General features: G+C 41.1%; 1 protein-coding gene and 1 non-coding gene across 4 annotated transcripts; both read right to left on the reverse strand.

Moving 5' to 3' along the window:
- Positions 1–1,647: 1,647 nt before the first annotated feature.
- On the reverse strand, positions 1,648–15,140 carry brd1a (bromodomain containing 1a). Of its 3 annotated transcripts, XM_053344061.1 has the most exons (13): positions 14,839–15,140; positions 12,473–13,904; positions 11,929–12,085; positions 11,565–11,696; positions 11,303–11,431; positions 9,870–10,182; positions 9,403–9,753; positions 7,064–7,663; positions 6,507–6,648; positions 6,152–6,285; positions 5,393–5,502; positions 4,792–4,946; positions 1,648–3,483 (listed from the first exon to the last, which is right to left on the reverse strand). In XM_053344061.1, exons 2-13 carry the CDS (start codon positions 13,885–13,887, stop codon positions 3,300–3,302), a joined length of 3,822 nt encoding a protein of 1,273 aa, XP_053200036.1. In that variant the 5' UTR covers positions 13,888–13,904; positions 14,839–15,140; the 3' UTR covers positions 1,648–3,299. The 3 variants fall into 3 exon arrangements, 2 of the variants coding, with proteins under 2 accessions (XP_053200036.1, XP_053200037.1); XM_053344062.1 differs by lacking the exon at positions 5,393–5,502 and having other exon boundaries at positions 3,325–3,483; XR_008324659.1 differs by lacking the exon at positions 1,648–3,483 and having other exon boundaries at positions 4,922–4,946; positions 6,119–6,285.
- Positions 10,360–10,432, reverse strand: trnak-cuu (transfer RNA lysine (anticodon CUU)). Its single transcript has one exon. It is a non-coding gene; the product is annotated as a tRNA-Lys (tRNA).
- Positions 15,141–16,338: the final 1,198 nt, after the last annotated feature.

Below are 16,338 nucleotides of genomic sequence, written 5' to 3' on the forward strand. Positions count from 1 at the left end.
CCTCATCCACACACACTACCATATTCCATCTCCTGTAATCCCACGTCCAGTAATGACCAAGGTTCGTCCTGCTGCACCGGACAACAGAGTGGAGTTGGAAAGTGAGAAGAGTGATACCAGGTGAGATGACTTCCTCTGGATCATGATACATGTGAAGGTTCAAGAAAATTGCAAGCTCTTTTTTAAAAGCATGATGTGTCCGAAGTTAATGGGTAATCGTGTTAAATAATCATGACCTCAGTAGTGACCAAAATAATCGTGATTATGATTTCTGCCATAATCAAGCAGCTCTATGTGTAAGTTTACACTACGATAACAGGAGTTTGTGTGTTTAGTTGCAGGCTGAATAATATATATGAATCTTCAATGGACTTCAATGAAAGTGACACATTATATATACCTGAGGAATCCACCACAACTGGTAAAAAACAGTCCTCTCTGCTTGTGGGTGGATTGTTCATTTAGAGGATGGTTGAGATATTTAATGTCCACCATGACAATGAAATAGGAGGAGCAGCAGCAAAACAAGAAAAAGAAGAACTGCTTCTGGAGCTTCTTCTCTTGGATGAAGAATAACTTCTGCTGCTACTGTACTGGAGGAAGGTGAGGAGTGAACATCTATGAAGGTTTTATAGCATGAATGTCTCTAAAAACCTTAACAGATGTTCAATGGCAGCACGGTGGAAGGTCTTTCTCCCCGTGTGTTTGCGTGGGTTTCCTGCAGGTGCTCTGGTTTCCTCCCACACTCCAAAGACATACAGCTCAGGTTAATTGGCCATGCTAAATTGTCACCAAAATGTATCAAATAATATTAAATCAATTAATCTAATTGTCAATATGCAATTTATAGAATACTACATACGTAATGTTTTTAGCATTTAACGCCTTCCACATTTAGTATGTTTTGTATTTATATATATTTTATCATATATTTTTTTATATTTATTTTCACCCCCCACCTCCTAGTCCCATCGCCATCCCCATATCAGTCAAATCAAACCAGTACAAACCAATTATTCAATTAATTTTCTCATTCATACCCTTCTTAATCCAAACCATAATCCCCCCCCTCCATACCCCATACTCTCCCCCACAACTTTCAAATCCCAATAAAACTTAAACAAAATATTCAACTTTGATTGAACCTTTGTGAGTCTACCAGAAGAACTTTAAACAGAGTAACAAGACAGTATTTTTCTTGCATTCATTCAACATTTTCATATCATACATACTTTTTTTTTACACAATCACAGTACAAGTTTCATGAAATGTTCAGCCCTTCTCAGATGTTTACAGTAGTGTGTATTGTGTTGTGATAATCATATACGGGTTCCTACAGGTTGGTCAGGGTGATGCATACACAGAGGTTGGGCTCTAAGGAAAGGTGATTTTTGAAGTTGCATTACAGGAAATGTAGAATCAAGTATTTTTGAAGGTTGACCCATGGTAGAGACTAAAAGCATAGCTCAGGATATCTCATCCTCATTTTGACTATTGTTTTAAGTATCTCACACAAATACAAGTATCAATAAATATTTCAGGTGAAAATATGATTTTAAAATGACTCTGACACACAATCAGCAGATCATTAGCATACTTTTTGGGTGTGTGGGGATGTAGAATCCAGTTATATATTTTATTATTCTCCCATGCCCAAAAAAATTACATCTTTCAAACTATAAATATTACCTTTATGTCTGAAAAAGGAAGAGGGATATGTGTTTATATCTTTTATTTTTTGCTTTGCTACAAAAAACAGTCCCAGCAATATTTTGTATTACCTGATTAAAAAAACTACTACAGTTAAATACAAAATGAAATATACCAAAACTACCCAATGCTACCCAGGAAAAAAAATAGGCAATAGTATAAAATGAAATGTCTTGAAGTCTACATCTACAAAAAAAAGTTAGAAAAGGTTACTTAAAAAGAAGGCAAGTATCCACCACAAAATGTGTCACTTTACCACAATCGATTTGCACGTCGTTCCTTGAATATAAAGTGATGCAAATACTTTACAATAAGTTAACGCAGGCACATCTCCCTACGACTACAGCAAAAATCAATAACAGTCAAATGTATCACATTAAATACATTTTCACTTTTTTTCCTCCTTTTTTTGGCAACAATTTCACACATCACACGGAAAATCAATCAGCAAAAACTTCTGGGTAGCAACATTTTTGGTTTCTTGAGAACAATATACGTCCTTTGTCCACAACATCAGACCGCCTGTATGAGCTTCAGAGACTTACATACTGTATTACTGTGTATTCAAATCATATAAATATATAGGAACAAAAATATACTAAAACTATTTTAATACAAAAAGGATTAATACCAAATGGAAGCTTACGATTATAAACTTCAATAACTTAAAAGAAAATGAAAAAAGGTATACTCTCATACTTTTCAAAACATGACATTTTAGCCCTAATCTCCTTAATACTAAGGCTTTTTTTCTCTTCTTGATCATACAGCACTGGCAAAATAGCACTCACACCTCAGTGCCAAGAAAGCATCAAGTATAAATACTAAGAAAACTCCTGTACAGTACCCATTTATGTCAAAACTACAAAATAAGTTAGTGTCAGGCAACTGTACACATTATTTACAGTTTAAATACAAAGGAAGGTACTTGTAAATGGAGATGATTTAAAGTATGGAAATGTGACCTTGACATAAATATAGACTTTGGCTACAGCTGAGTCAAGAGAACGTACAACTCAAGGGCCCTCGTGTAGTCAGGAAATGTACTTTTTTTTTTTCCAATTCGGCTATTGTGCCAGCTACTGTAGCTGCTTTTTAACAGAAATTGTGATTGGCTACCTGCCATGATAATGACCAGAGTTGAAAATCATATCAGCTGCAGCCAAAAATCTATCAGCATTTGGTTGGTGTGATGTTCTTGTATTGAGTCCAGAGACATGTTTGGTAAGTTTACCAAAGTGTAGGAAATCAATCACTAATGTTTTTTGCCTTGAAATGATGAATGATGATGGTTGGAGTGAGGGTGGAGGGACAAAAGAAGCAGTCTCTAAGCACAGTTACAAGCCTGGAGGTGGAGAAGTAAGATAGACACATTCATTTCAGCAGCAGCCGTATCCCATCGGCACATGGTAGGAGTGTGTACAAGTAGGAATGGATGAGGAGAGACACCACCTGTTACAGCAGGTGCCAAGTAAACATTTGAGTCTCCTGCAGAGACAGAGAGAGGGCGGGGAGAGGAAGGTATTTGGTACAGGAGAGGTACGAGTTTGTGTGTTTGTGTGTGAGGGAGAGAGAGTCAGTGAGTGTCTTCAGTCTACGTCGCTGAGGTCGCTGACTGGCTCGTCCTGCACTATGCTCAGGTGGTTCATGGCACGGCTGAAGGCGATCTGGACAGCCTTGCGAATGCTGGATGTGCGTCCTTCCATCATTTTGATCTTGTCGATGGTCTTGTCCATCCCCAGAGGAACCATTTTGGATCTAGGAAGCCATTGCCTGGAAGAGGAGAACAGATTAAAAACATTGTTAAAATGAATACTTTCAGGGAAAATATCATATCTCTTGCAAAATGGGATTTCTCACTTTAAATAAACCTTCATTTGAATCAAACCTATAGATAATTGGTATAAATAGATGTTTATTCTTTTTTTGATGTTGTTATTTAATTTCAGATGAAAAAAACATCCTGTGTCTCAACATAAACATCTCGCTGACAGATTTTGAACTCTGCTTTATTTTTGGCACACAGCTCAACTGCCAGCTGCCTTTTTTGGATGGAAAGTAAGTGCAAGAAACTATTGTAGCTGAAAATTTGATCCAGTTAAGTTACCATAATAACAGCAATGTAAGATCTGACTCTAGTATTCTAGTATTAAGCTACAGCAGATGCTTGGATGCTAATGGATGTTAATGAGGCTTACAGAAGGGATGCAATGAACGATTAGGTTTATTTATCAATCAATCAATTGCTTCATCTATGAAATGAAGTCAAATCCTCCAATTTGAGACACTGGAATTAGCAGATGTTTGAATATTTTCATCAATAGTTTGGAGAAAGCTGTTTCAGCCTGAGAACATGCAGGTGTTCACAGACACAAAAGCACACATATGCTTAAAATCACAGGTTTTTATGCAGGTGGTTTGTCGGGGGGATGGGTGAAAACTGGTGAGATTTCACAGATCATTATAGTAGCAGCAATAGTAATTAGTAACAATAATCCTAAAAGTACTGCTATTGCATCTGTGACTGCCTTACAATAGGAAAACATGTTTGGTGAAAATAAGGAAACATGATTAAAAATGTGCATGACAAACAAAATAGGACAACTAAAGAGATTTTTTTAAACACTAATAAAATAAAATACAAGAGTTTTAATATATGTAATCAACCTATGGGTGGTAAAGGAGAAAAAAACTTTTTAACAACTGATAGGAAGTCAAAAAAAAGCTTGATGTTTCTTTGTGCACTTTGTTTAAATAATAATTTAAACATTATTTATTGGTGTATTAAATTGTTTTTTCAACTTGTCTAACATCCTTTTAGTGCATTTCATTAGTTTCAGGGCTCAATAATGATCATAACGTAATGATGAGTGTGACACAGAGACTGCAGTAGCATCTTCACAAAAACATTTTCCTGCTGATGGGAGACGAAACTTTCAATTGCCTCAAGAGGCAAGGGCCATTTGTTGTCGCTCGAAAATGTATGCTATGCAGCCACAAGAATAATGATCAGCTGACAGACAGCGTGACAGGTTTACCCTTGTCGACACCTGTGTCGACTTCAATCATTCCTACACTCACCAGCTGCGCTTGTTGTCGAAGAAGAGGACGAGGTAGAGTTTCTCTTCGGCTTTGTACTGCATCTGTTCTCCGATGCGGAGCACGTCCATGGGGGGCATGGGGATGGACACCCCGTTGTGCTGGCAGCCCACACGCGGCATGTGGGGGTCGATGATCTACACACAGCAGGGGAGTCGAGAGTTACTCACACGCAAGCTCATGAATGCTAAAGCATGGCAAACATCTAATCGTTGGAGCATATAGTTAATGTAAATATACACGCTCACACACACTATGGCATGCTCACTACCAGCTTGTGGCAGCAGGATTCTTTCCCTTATTTGTCCTTTCATGCTAAGGTCAAATTACTGGTTAACAGCTAAAGGCTGCCACCTAGAGGAAAAACCTGTTAAAAATGCTACTAAATCCATCCTTTTCTCTCCCATCTGTCCACTTGACTCCAAAAAGAACAGCTGTCATAAAACTATTGCTTCCCCCTGTGGGATAAGACATCACATTTATGTTCCAGTGTGTCTCTATGTGAAGAGATGGCAGCAACACTTGTGAGTAAAAAGACATTAGTCAGTGATTGTCATGCGTTCCTCTTCCCACAAACACTCACCAAGGCAGGGTAGGAAGGGTATCCGCTACATTTGGCCCAAACTAGCTTTAGGGGTTCCAATGCAACTGTTGCAGCACTAGTGGGCATCCAAATATTGCTGTTGCCAACCTCTATGGGAGCAGGAACAACATCAAACAAGTTAGGTGTGGGTTTAAAACAAACACACACAGAGCGGCACATTTGCAAAGCCATGCCACACTTTAAGTGCAAGAGCACAGAGCGAATCAGGGTGGGAAATTAACTTTGCCCTTTAAGAGCAGCAGTGAACGACGGATATTAGAATTTAGTGGCTGCTTTTACCTGTTTAATCAGCCAAATGTGAATTTTAGACGAGGGAAGAATGTCCAGATGCTGACTGGTTATATGCCAAGTGTGAGAGGCAGAGTTGCAAAGACTCGCCGGTCACTGCCAACAGTCACAAGAACTTGGCCGGTAGCTGCTGTTAATTTCCAACCCTGCTTTTTATGTGTGTATGAATACCAAGTGTGTCTGCATGTTCTATAAAGTTAAACTTTTTAAGACCTTATTGGATGCTAGAGGCTAGACTGAAATATGCCTTCAATTCTCCAGTCAAAACAGTTGTAAAGATTTTAATGTTTACAGGACCTGCAGACATCCAGGAATATACACAACAGCTTCTATTACAACAGGCTGCATTGCATAAATTAATTTGTAGATGTATATATTGACCCTGTTTTAAATAAGTGAATGTCCACAGTTGCATACTTTTTCAAGCTAAATGCAAAGAATTCAACGAACCGGCGGCGATTCTTGCAGCTTTTGCGAAATTCCCATTTTCGATGCAGGCGATTAATTCACTCTTATCGTCCACAGTGTTTCTCCGGACCAACGCAGGTTTGCCTTTCCCACATTTTGGAAGACTGAGAATGGTGCTGAAAACAGAAAAAGAGACAAAAACACAATAGGAGTCAACTGTGTGAACCAAACATCTGCTGTCGTGATGACTCAAACAGAAAAGATACATTACTGACAGACAGACTGACATTTTTTACCCCCTAATTCTATCGAGGTAGTGTTTTATTATTCAGTGTTTCTTCATTCATGTTCAGCTGCTGCTTCAGTGATCAAATGTATCTTTGATCTAGTGGATTACCTGGTGCCTCCTGGCAGACTGCTACATGAGGAGATGGAGGACTCAGAGGCACAGCGTCTACGTGGTTCCACAGGTCTACTGGTTCTACTGGACGCTTCAAGCTCCTTCTCCTCTTCTTCTTCAAGGAAACCGCTTGACAGGCCTGAGAGGAGATGAAGGAAAAGAAAAAAAATCAAACTCCAGTTAGAAAAATTCTGGTGCAGAAGTCGTTTCTGAGCTGCTCCTGTCAAAATGTAGCTACAGGTTGTTAAATCAACCTCTAATCTAATTCGAGAAAAACGATGTATAAAAGTAAACAAGTGTCTGTGCAATTTAGGATTTGAGTGTGCAGACTTGTAGGCAGATAATTGCGATGTTTACACTGCCAGTTTCAGCTGTTGGCAGCAGAGCTAAATGCTGCTTTACTAATTTAATCAGGCACTTAAAGAAATGTCATTCAAACTTTCACGTACGGCGACTAAAAAGAAACGTCTACCCGTGCAGACAGTTTTAAAAACGTCCTGTCATGTCATTTTAAAGCCCATTTTTTCCAGTGGGTTTTTCTCTGAGCTTCTTACCAGTGTCAAGCCTTTTAACAGGGGACTCGCCCTCCTCTTCATGCTCTCCATCCCCTCCCTCGTCCTCGCTGTCTCTGCCGCCACTGTGCTTTCGCTTCTTGCCGTGAAGCAGCGTCTCCAGCCTGGGTATGACCACTGACAGGAAGGATTTGGAGCCCAGCTGTGCGCCGTCTTCGTCTTCCTCCTCCCCCTCTACCTCCCCTTCCTCACCCTTTTCTCTGTCGGCTCCGTCAACATCCTTCTCTCCACTCTTCGGGGGCTTGTGTGGACTGGAGGCCTTCGATTTACGGAAGAGCACAGCGGTCCGGCGATTCACGTTGCCCGCGGGCTCAGCGAGAGTGGACGTGGCCACCACGCTCACGTCTTTGTCTAGCAAAGAATTCTGGAGGCTGTCGTGGGAGAAGCCATTGAGGCGCGGGGCCGATGACAGCAGGTCCGGTATTTCCCTGTCGAACTTTGCGCCCTTTCCTTGAGTCTTGTCTTCGCAGTCTGGGGCAGCGTCGATTGGTTTGAGGGTGGGGGGTTCGGGGTCTGTGTCTGAGTGAATGAGAGGAGGAATAGAGTCTGAAGGCTCCAGTTTAGGAGGAAGAGATTTGTCTCCTGGAGGGTAGGAGAAGGGGGAAAAAAGCACTCATAAACCATTCACGGCTGGAATTTTTCACTTTTTACAGCTAACATTCATCATTTAAACTGTGACCATTAAGTGTAACACTATTATTAGGCACAATTGTATTTTCTTTGGTTTTTGGGTGCAGTGCATCAGATTCTATTATTTATATTCATGTATTTTTCCTTTTGCAATATTTATACTTTGTTCTTGTGTTTGCAGAAATGCTGACGCTGCAAATGATCATATGGCTTTTAGGTTTATCATATAAGAGAAACAAGGCTCCATTTAGCAAAATACTGCAGCACTCCTATAAATGAAAATATGAGAAAAAAATTACTTCTACGTTTCTTTTTTTTTCCACTTGCTCGTTATAATGCCATCTTCACCAGACACTTTATGTGACTGCTCATTGACCGGTCATTGTGTTATGACCAGAGGTGGAAAGTAAAGAATTACATTTACTTGCGTTACTGTAATTGAGTAGTTTTTTTGTGTACTTTTACTTTTACTTAAGCATATTTTGTGTGAAGTATAGTACTTCGCTACATTTTAAATCACATCCATTACTGAGTAAAAAATGTTGGTGATATGGGATAAAGAGTTCACTAAGTAACTAAGTAACTTTTACTCTAAGTACATATTTAACAAGCTACTTTTTACTTTTACTTGAGTACATTTTTAGACCAGTACTTTTACTTGTACTCAAGTAAAATTTCATCAAAGTAGTGGTACTTTTACTTGAGCAGAATATTTCAGTACTCTTTCCACCTCTGGTTATGATGATGTTTACAAATGTGAGCTGTGATTCTTGTACTGGCAGGCGTTCAGTTGGGAACATGAGGTGTGCTCATTTGGTCCGTTCAGGGATCAGTTTCAGTAGAGAACACGAGGATGTTGTGAGGATGCACCTATAACCTGTTTTCTCTGCGTCTAAAGCACAAACATCACCTCTATGTTATCCTTAAGATGTCGCTATCTGGTTCTGTGATATGGGATAAAGAGTTCACAAAAGGTTTTGTCTGTTCTTGTCGGTAAGCCTCTTGAGAAATTCTCAGTTTCAACAAAACTTGCAGCTTCTTTGCCTGCAAACAGTTTTATGACCCACAGAATGTCTGTTGGACCTTAAAAGACAAATCAGCACTCATAATATTATTTATATTATAGGTTTTTTTTAATCAATTAATGATATAATCAAGCTGCATTTGGCTGTCTTATTTCTAGTTTGAAGCGTTTAAAGTGTAGACTGTGCAGCTCTTAACATTACAAAATGTTAAGTATAATGATTATGTGTTATAGTACTAAAAGCACCTAGAAGGAGACTACACCTCCATGTTTAGACATAATGGGGAGGGGGGAAACAACATGACTTTTTAGCTCTTTGGGGCCATGTTTTGGGTTTGGGGTTGTGGGGTTAATCACAAATATATCAGTATTGGCATGTATGTTGTCCGATATGAGCTATTTTTAAAGGTTTTAATAATTCAAGTTTAATATATCCAATTAGCCAATTACATATCTTTTGTCATACATGTTTGATAATCACATTTGAGAGATCACTGCAAAAAATATGTGTTTATATATATGTATTCTGTATATAACCCTAACCCTAACCAATATATCGTCATTGGCCCTAAAATCCAGTATTGGTCGGGCCTTACTGAGAACGTGACGAGCACAGAAAACCAGATATTTCAACTTTATTATGAAGCTGAAACAAATCAATACATACCCTCATCGTCTGGGACGTGTCCATTAGTCTTTAATTTCTCCTCTTTAGGTTTACCCGACTCTGGCTGGTAGGGAACTGATGATGATGATGCAGATGTGGAAGGGGCTGTGGAGGGAGTGCGGTGGTGGTGATGGTGGTGGTGGTGATGGTGATGGTGGTGAGAGGGTAGGACTCTTTTTAGGCTCATTTCGCTTCGCACGTCATTGATGGTCTTTTTTAACAGCTTGATGCGTTTGCTGCGGGAGGGGCTGGACTTCATGGCGCAGGTCAGATCGAACTTCTCCAGTAGCTGCTGTAGCTGCTTGTCCAGTGACAGGTGCTCCCGATTGGCTGGCACGAGTAGGTGATCCACTAAAGAGAGAATTGAAGCAATCAACATAAGATTAAAAGTTGAGTTTTTTTCAGCACATTTTATTTGTTTTTCACAATTCACAAACGTAGAGATGCATGTTTGCTTCTGAACCTACCGTCCTCCCAAGAAAAGGATGGCGGTGTTTTGATTTCAGGAGCTTCTGTCAGATGCATGCCGCTTTCCATGTCAAAGCCGATCCTCTCCACCTCGCGTCGTGCCTTTCTAAGCAGCGCCCCGCCCTGGTCTCGGAGTCGAACTGCAGCCCGGTAGAAATATGTGTCCTTCGAGTTGTATTTCATGCAGTTGTCAACAATGAGGTTGAAGTCATGCTCAAACTGCTCCAAGTTGCAGTACCTCTGGGCATCAATTCGCTGCCGCATGGTGGAGAAATCCATAGGGTGCTTGATGTGGTCCAGGTAGTCGGGCACCTACAGGAAACAGTAGATATATAAAAGTTATTTTAAAGCTTTTTTAATAACACTATACTCAAGAGTATTACATAGTTCCTAAACGTAAGGGTCTCATTGTGAACAAAACCTGTTGCACAACTCACCCAGAACATGAAAAATCAACTAGTACTGAACTGAAACTAGAGTCAAAAACTGCGCCCAACGTGGGGCTCGAACCCACGACCCTGAGATTAAGAGTCTCATGCTCTACCGACTGAGCTAGCCGGGCTTACAATAAGAAGCACCCTTCAATTTTTACAGACATGGCCATCTGCCCGTGGACCTTACTCTCAAGTTACACAGCAGTTTAGCAGGAAGTCACATTGCTCAACATTGACTACTCGGGGGGGATGGGGTTGTTGATTTATAACGTAAGTCACCATGATCGGATCCTGTGCAGCAGAGTGAGTGGTTGTGTGCTGGTTGCAAGTCTCTGTGGTGTGTTTGAGTTCAACTTTTGCCAGAGGTGGGGCGGTGTGAAGGAAAGAAAAAGCCTGTGGTTACTCTATTTTTGTGTGTGTCAGTTGTTTGAGGTCTGTTTGGTGTGACGCGGCCAGGCTGAAATCAATGATCGCTTAACAAGGTCACGCTGTGCTGACTTTCACTTAAATTCCTGTGTACACTTTGCTAAACTAAAAGCACAAAAACAGGTAGATAGAAAAAAAATTGCATGGGTTTGAGTCAACTTTAAGTATTTAAACCCTGGATGATATTTTAAGCAATCACCAGCCAATTATAGCACTGAAAAACTGGTAAAACAGACCTGATGTTGTTAGTGGGCTTTCACCCTGACTATAGCACAATAGCATAATGCAAGACACCGTGTTGCTACATGGTACAAGTGCTGAACATGATGAAATATAAACCAGTGAGTCCAGTTTCAAATTGTATCAAACAGCAAATCTCTGTATGACAGTTTAAAATCACTGTTTTCATTTAAAGCTGGATTGAACACCTCTTGAAACACATTTGCATAAAAATATCCCTTGTGAAATGAAACTGTTGTGTAAAAAAAAAAACGAAAGTAAGTTGCAACATATTCTTGCATGGGTGAACAGTATGTGTTGAATCCAGTTTTCAAGCATCTACTGAAGTTCACCTCGTTGACATCAACCGGCTGGGCGAAGATCTTGGCCTGGTCTTTAGCCAGGAGCTGGTCCAAGAGGGCTCTGAGCAAAATACTGAAGGGAGTCAGCTGCATCTCAAGAAGAGTCTCCTGGAACTTAATCTGTATCAGGATGCAAAAGAAGACCATTAGCAGGTGAGATAGTTTCATTCATTTTGCATATTTGGCTGTTATCTTGCAAAATTTCTCCCACTCCTGCTGAAATATTCAAACAGTTAAACATCCATCCGCTTACCTCTTCCCTCTTGAGCTTCTCCCTCTTGCGGATTAGCTCCAGCAGCAGCCGGGCTCTCTCCAGGTCATGCCGGAGCCGGTGCCATTCCTTCAGCTGGTCCTTCAGTGCTCTGGTCTCCTCCTCATTCTGCTTCTGCAGACAAGAATTGACATAGAAATAAATACACTGAAGAATAGAGTGGAATAGATAACATATAACGGCAACAGCAACAGCATACAGGGCAAAACAATAAAATTGTGAATGATTCGTGTGAATGATTGACACTTTATGACACATATTTCATGTTTTACAAACTACTTGTTCCATAGTAGAAAGCAAAAAGAAGACTCAAAGTCTTCTGTGATTGACTGACTGATGAACAAACCGGTTGCGCATTCTTCTGAGACTGCAGGCTTGTCTGGAGGCGTCTGATCAGGGGAAGCCCGTTCCTGGATTGCCTTTTAAGAGTCCAGTAATTTAGAACCAGCTCCACAAATGCTTTCTTCTTCTGGATAGACACCTGGTTGAGAATATTTTGTAACCTAGGGGAGGGGGAAAAACGGTTATTAGAAAGACACTGCCAGATAACTAGCAAGAGTCACTACTTGAGCAGTCAAGTAAGTCAAGAAAACAGACGACGGGAACGTACTGGTTTCCTGTGGTTGTGGTTTTCACTAATAATAAAACTCAACAGCCACACAGAATTTAACTGTCATTTCACACTAATTCACAAAAGCAGTTCACTGGGGGCAAACATTAGCCAGGGTCACATTTTCAAAGCCACGTGCCCTACAGGTGTTCTCCAAAGAGACAGAAGTTCCTTTCTGTTTCATTGCTCACACACTCATCAAGTATAAATGTAAACATAACTATACAGATAAATAACAAAATATTACATCTTCCATCCTTAACATCGCTCATGTCTATACCTGTGAGCAGGAAAAGTAGGCACAGTAACGGGGGCTGGTTCTTCACTTTCAACTTCAGGCTCAGGCTCAGGCTCAGGCTTCTTACTCTTACTCTTCTTCTTCTGTTTTCCTTTGGACTGTCCTTTACCAACTCCTCTCCCCTTGTCCACTTTCTTACACAGTCCGTTTTTGGGCTTGGCATCATCATAGATTGTAAGTGGCCTCCTTACGCAGCCATTAGGTGTGTGAGCTCCACAGTAGGCTGTCTTTTTAACAGAGAAGGTGGGCTCACCCGTCTCTGTTACGTCTTTGATGGGCTCCATCTTCATAAAGAGACCAGCCTTTTGGGCACAGCTGACGTGGAAGGCGGTGTAACAGTTTGCTTTGTGGCACTGGATGCATGCCCCAACGCCTTTCTCTTTACACAAATAGCAGGTGAGCTTCCAGCGGGCTGGGGGAATGTGGCTGACGCCATCGATGGGTTCGATAAAGGTTGTGTTGGAGAAGCCAACTTCGGGGACCCAGAGGGCACACACAACGTGGCCCCAGCGGTCATCTTCTGTCTTTTTTACTGCTCCACCCTTGCTGGGACAAAGGATGCAGTCTGCAGGTTGGGTGGGTGACTGGAGGCAATGTCTGCAGAGCCACTGGCCCTCAGGAATGTAGGGCACGCCGTAACATTCCTGGTGTACGGCCACGTTGCACATATCACAAAATAGAATAGCGTTGCTGTTGTGACACTCGCCGTCCATACAGATGCAGCAAACAGCATCGTCATCAATCGGAGCCTGCTTTTCACTGCTTTTATCCAAGCTCTCCAGGTACGACTCTTTCTCAAAGCGATCAACCAGGAACTCAAAAACGTTGTGAGAGATCTGACTGATCCCTTCACTTCGTCGTTTTTCATTGACCAAATCAAGCCAGGCATAATCTTCCTCGTCCATGTCGTACTCTGTCTCCTCGTCCAGTTCTTCTTCAGTCTTCTCTTGATATTTATAAAAGGCAGCTGGACGCTTAGGAACTGCTGGAAGGTTATATTCCACAGTACGAAATTTAGGGTCTGGAAGAGTCGGACCAGCGTTGCCACCAGCATGATGTCCACCTCCCTCTCCATGACTGGTGATGCCCAGCGCAGCGTTTCTCTTCTCCTGATTGTTTTTTAGTCTGACCGACCTCAAGAGGACCTGCTGCTGCGGTTTATCAGCATTCTCCTTATTGCTGGTGCACTCCATCATCTCTTGCACCATGGGGTTATCGTCCGAGATCACCTCCAGCTTGTCATATATGCTGAGCCGATGGATGCGTCCATCGATATCAAGCTCCACCATACGCTGTGCCTGGGCGTAAGTCAGGATCTGCTTGTTGGGGGAAGGCTTGATGGGAGATGGCGGCCTCTGCGGCACCGCAACCCGGTGCTGCCGAGCTTTCTTCTTCATCTTGAAGCTCCGTGTTGCTGTGGAGATAGCGAAAGGACAGAAACAGTTTGACATCTGCATGCATTTCACTGCGGTCAATTAAATTATATGAAGAGCAGAGGACGTCCAATTCAGTGTTTTGAGACAGTCGCCTTATAAGGTTTAGGAATGATTGGTGCAATTTTCTATGGTGTAACACACACACATAAAAATGTCATTCAAACAGTATACTACCAAAGCCCAAACTGTGTTCAAAAGGTAGGCTTCCCTAAATATCAAAAACTGGTTATCAAAGTGTAATGGGCTCCATGCAAGCGAGAAAACAAATAAAAAATGCAGATATTTGTGCATGTAATACATTTATTATAGTTAACTGCTTTGATAATGTAACTGTTGTACACTGATACATAAGCTCTTCAAATTTAAACATCCGGTCCAAAACATAGTCAAAAAGAAGTTTGACACTGTGTGATCTGAATGCACTGGGTTAACTTTAACCTTCCCAGCAGACTAAGAAAAGCTTTCATTGGTGTCACTGCATCGGACTGGGGTGACTGTTTATGTTGTGAAATATAATGAAGCCACTAGCCAGCTGTACGTTAGTTTTTTTTATCAATGAGAGGCATTTAAACGCGGTGGGAGGCGGCCAAACAGGGCACAGTGAATAAGACTGCACCGGAACTTAACGCCTGGCCATTTGGTGCAGAGATAAGATGACCCTTTTCACTCACAACTCACAAAGTGGCCAAGTTGCTAACAATAACATTAGCCAGCCAGCTAACTAGCAAGACGGGCTAGCTACCCCCCCTTAAACGGAGCAAATGGCGTCAAACAAAACAGGAGCTCTTTAAAAAACGTTAAGGTCGCTTGGTAACGGCGTAACGTTAAAAAAACAACAAATGCACCGAGAGCCTCTTTGCAGTTCACACAGAAAGCACATACATTAAAATAAACCCAAACAAAAACACATACCTGGGCTTCACGAACAGCTTTGCTAGTTGAAGCAGACGGTAGCTAGCCAGCAGCCTTACAAAGCAATGGCGACACGGCCTGCTAAGCGGCTCTATTTCCTCACACAATGTTCTCATCCAACGGGCGATACTGGGGTGTTTTCAGCTACTCATAAAAAAGAGAAAAGATGGCTGCTTGGTGTCTTTTAGGTTTCGATAGTAGGTTCTACAGTGGATACAGTTATCTGCTTTGTGGACCATTCATAGGCTAGAGAGTCAGTCGCTAGCCACAGTCGACCAGGAGCAAACAGCAGCAGCAGCAGTACGGACGGCTCATCCCCCAACACAACAATGCGTTTGAGCAGACAACTCCCACCCGTACGCACTACTCTACGTGTGACGCTAGAGGTCATGTTGGTGGTGAGTCGCAGATTTCACACAAAAGCCCATCTGTCTGTCACACAATCAATGCATTTGCCTTTTTTGTCGATCCTTACGAGGCTGCACACGCACAAAGCTGCAAACAAAGCGCGAATCAGGGCAGTAGCACTATCTGGGTCAGCTGAGACACATATAGTCTCTGTGAGCAGGGATGGATTATTAATAAATGAATGAGTTTCTCAAATTGCTACGTCTCCCAGTGATGCGCTGCCTTGTTTGATTCAGCATTTCTCCTCTAGTCACAGTCAGAGGACAGCCAGGACACACGCAAGGACAACAACAAACCAGTTGCGATGCCCCACCCTGACCAGTTCGCCCAGTATTGTCCTTGAGGTCAAGAAACCCCCTGTCGGTTTAACACAGTAACCTATTGTGTTTGTAAATACTACAAGTTCCCCTTTTCTTAATCCCAGACTGACCGTGAATGCAACATACAGCAGCATCTATTGAACACTTGAGCTCAGTGTAACAAGCTGTATTTTCAATGTGTGTTAATGTGTAAACCAACAGTTATCACAGTTATTAAGCTGCTGCTGAAAACTAGCTTTTTGAACTATATTATTGTTGCTATTGTTAGTAGTTGTGGCTGTAGTAGTATTGCATAGTAGTAGGCTATTACGAGTTTATTTATTTATGACTAGCATTATTGTTATTATTATTATTATTATTGTTATATTATTAGTAGCAGTAGTAGTAGTTGTAGTAGTATTGCACAGTAGCATTATGAGTTCATCTATCTATGTATCTATCTATGTATCTATCTATCTATCTATCTATCTATCTATCTATCTATCTATATATTACAGTTATTGTTATTATTAGTAGTAGTTGTAGTGAGTGAGTCCTGGTATTGGTAGTATTGCATAGTCATATTATGAGTTCATTTTATTTATTTATTACCACTGTAAAAAAAAAAAAAAAAAAAAAAAGAAAAAAAAGTTTCTAATTAAGTGGATTCAATACTGATCTCATATGTTGTATTAAAAGGCTCACATAGAACACTAATTTTCTGCAATTAATAAGTAGTCACGTCGTAATTCTATCACAAAAATAATAATACCAATATCAGATGTAACCACTG

The sequence above is a fragment of the Scomber japonicus genome, chromosome 23 (assembly GCF_027409825.1).
Source record: "Scomber japonicus isolate fScoJap1 chromosome 23, fScoJap1.pri, whole genome shotgun sequence".
NCBI classification, from domain to species: Eukaryota; Metazoa; Chordata; class Actinopteri; order Scombriformes; family Scombridae; genus Scomber; species Scomber japonicus.

What these genes read in the sequence shown, in the direction of transcription:
- brd1a (XM_053344061.1), bottom strand. Translation starts at nt 13,887, where the DNA reads ATGAAGAAGAAAGCTCGGCAGCACCGGGTTGCGGTGCCGCAGAGGCCG. An exon ending in CTCAGAAGAATGCGCAACCG is followed by an intron (nt 11,697 to 11,928) that starts GTTTGTTCATCA and finishes TCTTGTCTGCAG; the next exon opens with AAGCAGAATGAGGAGGAGAC. An exon ending in TGTTAAAAGGCTTGACACTG is followed by an intron (nt 6,649 to 7,063) that starts GTAAGAAGCTCA and finishes ATCTCCTCTCAG; the next exon opens with GCCTGTCAAGCGGTTTCCTT.